This window comes from Boleophthalmus pectinirostris, unplaced genomic scaffold, assembly GCF_026225935.1.
Source record: "Boleophthalmus pectinirostris isolate CB_2022bp ecotype Guang Dong unplaced genomic scaffold, ASM2622593v1 HiC_scaffold_10, whole genome shotgun sequence".
In the NCBI taxonomy this organism is placed as follows: domain Eukaryota; kingdom Metazoa; phylum Chordata; class Actinopteri; order Gobiiformes; family Gobiidae; genus Boleophthalmus; species Boleophthalmus pectinirostris.
In genome coordinates this window covers 9,522,858-9,525,804 of record NW_026570971.1, presented here as the reverse complement: position 1 = coordinate 9,525,804, position 2,947 = coordinate 9,522,858, and the positions used below count along the sequence as shown (strand labels likewise).

Genomic DNA, 2,947 nt, shown 5'->3' with positions numbered 1-2,947 from the left:
TGGCACTGATAGACAGTGTGTGTCATGTGCTGAATGGGAAGCATTTTGAGCTCCAGCTCAAACTGCACCATAGGCAGCTCTGTTTGTCTGATCAAACCCAACAGAAACCACTCAAACTGTACTGTGCATTTGGGATGTGTTGAGTACGGTGACAGATGTGTAAGGTGCTGTATGCTTGTCTATCAGTGTTTATGACTTAAACATAAGAAATCAAATCTTAAATAAGGCAAAGTAAGGCTGGCAAAGAAAAACTATGTCTGGCCATCCATTCGACACAAAAATGTAATGATCCTTCACATACAGAGAGCACAAGTTAACCCACTAACCCCAACACTAGTCCCCTTCCCCTGTAGTAGTCTCACCCCCTCCCATAGTCCTAACCCCAGTACCACTTGTCCAGGTTATTGACGGCCTTGTACTCCTTGTGCCTGCGCAGATAGTCACAGACCAGGCATGTGTGCTCGGCCCAGAAGAGAGCCTTCTTTACTTTAAAGCGTCGCCTCCAGTCGAAGTACCTGAGGTACATCTCCTCGTTCTTGTCCAGCAGCAGCAGGTAGTCTGCCAGCTCTTTGGGCGAGCTGAAGTCATCCACATGGATGAAGGCGTCCCCCTGGAGGAAGTTCTCATAGTTCTGCCTGGGGGGACCCAGGACCACGGGCACTGTGCCCACAGACAGGGGGTTGTACAGTTTCTCTGTGATGTAGTCCTTATGGATGGAGTTCTCAAAGGCCAGGTAGAATTTGCAGCTGGCTATGGTGGGGAAGTAGTCCTGGTCGGAGATGTACTCTCCAAAGGCCTGTCCATAGGCGTGCACCTCAATGTGCTTGTAGAGCTCATTGTAGTACTTGACCCGTACGTGGTCCTGGTTCCAGTTGCTGACGATCCAGCAGATGAGCTTGTTCTTACTGGGGGGCACAAATTCTTCATCCCCTTCGGCCGCCACGATGGACCCATAAGGCACTTGGATGTCGGCATCCTGCCGGTAGTTCAGTGTCAGGTTGAACAAGTTCTCGATCCCCGGCAGCTGAGACGAGTGAGACGGAGACTCCAGGTTCATCCAGATCCACTTCTGGAAGGTGGGCCTCTGCAGGGGGGGCAGGTTGGACAGGTCTGTGCAGATGTCGCGGTGGTGGATGACCACTCCATCGGACTTGTTGTACAAGTTGCGGTCGGCAGTGACGAGACAGCCCTCGATGTTGAAGAGTGAGCTGCACACGCCCAGGTCATACGTCTGTCCGAAGGGCCAGAGCCACACCAGCACCGTGGTCACGTTCTTGTCACTGCGTGTGGACAGCAGGCTCTTCACACGCTCTGTGGATACGGTGGACTCCACGGGGCCTGACAGCCAGCTGGTGGCAGGCTTAAAATACATCAAAAACAGAGACAAAGCATCCCAGGACAAAGATGGCAATTAGGAGGGGTCTCAGGATCCTGTAGAAGGGTGCAGAGGACATACTCTGGCCTGGAAGGACACAACCATCAGAAATACATGTGAGAGGGGCAACCAAAACTCTGAAGAGAGTAAAAGAGGTCATCAAAACACTAAACACAGTGCAGTTAAAGCAGTCATCAAATGTGGAGGCATAGTCTGGCAGGTTGCACTGTGGCCTGCAGGTCCCATCTGCTCGAGCACACACCTGAGGCTTTAATGTAAAGCTGTAGTGTATACATAGACACACTAATGGAACACAGAGAACAATGGTGTCCATGAGGTTGTATTTACACTAGTGATTACACTAGTATTAGTGTTAAGCAACACTGAGGTGTTAAATCTGTGTTTGTGGACAAGAACAGGCCAGATGGAAGATTTTAGATGTGACAAAAATGAAAATATAGAAACAAATTGTACTCCACACTGCAATCTGCACTATGATTAAATAATGACAGTCTGACACTGTCCCTCCTCTGTACCATATACTCACTGTTCCTCCTTTGTACTTTATGTTCTGCATCAATGTTTCTATGTGTTTTTGTTAAACAGACCTGGGGGATTGGACAGCTGAGTGGAATCCGAAAGAGCTAGGTGCCAGGCGGAGAGCGAGGGGTCTACATGGGGCCGTGGGCGGGATGGATGGTCCCTGTGCTGCGGCGCTCATAGAGGGAGCATTGCGGCGGGCGCTGGGGTCTCTGGAGGGGGGTGCCGGAGGAACCTGGAGGGACCTGGGGGAGCTAGAGTGGGAGAGCCGATCTCCACTGGACGGGTCGCCTGAGAAGTGCCTCCTGTTGGTTAGAAGAGGAGACAGAATCGAATCAGAATTGCACTCAAGTAAGAGTAACGTTACTTTAAAATAATAATAATTACTCAAGTAGAAGTAGAAAGAAGTGGTCCAAGAAATGACTCAAGTAAAGCCAACACACTACATGTTTTTTAGTCTTAAATGTTTTTTAAACGCACAACAAAAAGCGCAGACCACAAACACGAGGAGAATCGTGAGCTTTAAAAGTGCAAAGAATGAAGTGAAGAGACCGTGCACTGCAAGTTAAAAGTAGTGAGCTTGCGACTTTTACGACTCGCTCTGAGACTCTTAAGTGTTCCGATCAGAGCACTGCACTTGTAGTTAAGTCTAGTCAAAACTGTATTAGTATTATTTATGAAATGTGGTGGAATATTTCAGATATAGGTAGAGTTGCAATCAATAATCTGCAGCAGCTTCATCTCAAACAGTCACACGTGAGGATCTACTCTAATCTTTTTTTACTTTTGAAGACGTTTTGTGGACTGTGTCGTTATTTGCAGAGGACAAATTCTAACTTGAAGAAAAAATAATGAATCCGTTTGTGAAGCGTGATGAGTTTTTACAGCAGACATGGACAGGGTCAAGGCCTGCCCTGGCCACAGAACAACAGCGTATCTCCCCCTGAGCATCTCCTCCAGAGCCGCTGAGTATTTATACAGAAATACAAGTTACATATCAAAATATCAGAACAGAGTGGCTTTTGTTAACTT

General features: G+C 48.0%; 1 protein-coding gene across 1 annotated transcript; it reads right to left on the bottom strand.

Annotated features, from left to right (window-relative positions):
* Positions 1 to 376: 376 nt before the first annotated feature.
* On the bottom strand, positions 377 to 1,454 carry fut9a (fucosyltransferase 9a). Its single transcript, XM_020917565.2, is given in 2 exon segments — positions 377 to 1,388; positions 1,390 to 1,454. Coding segments are annotated over 2 exon segments (1,077 nt in total).
* Positions 1,455 to 2,947: the final 1,493 nt, after the last annotated feature.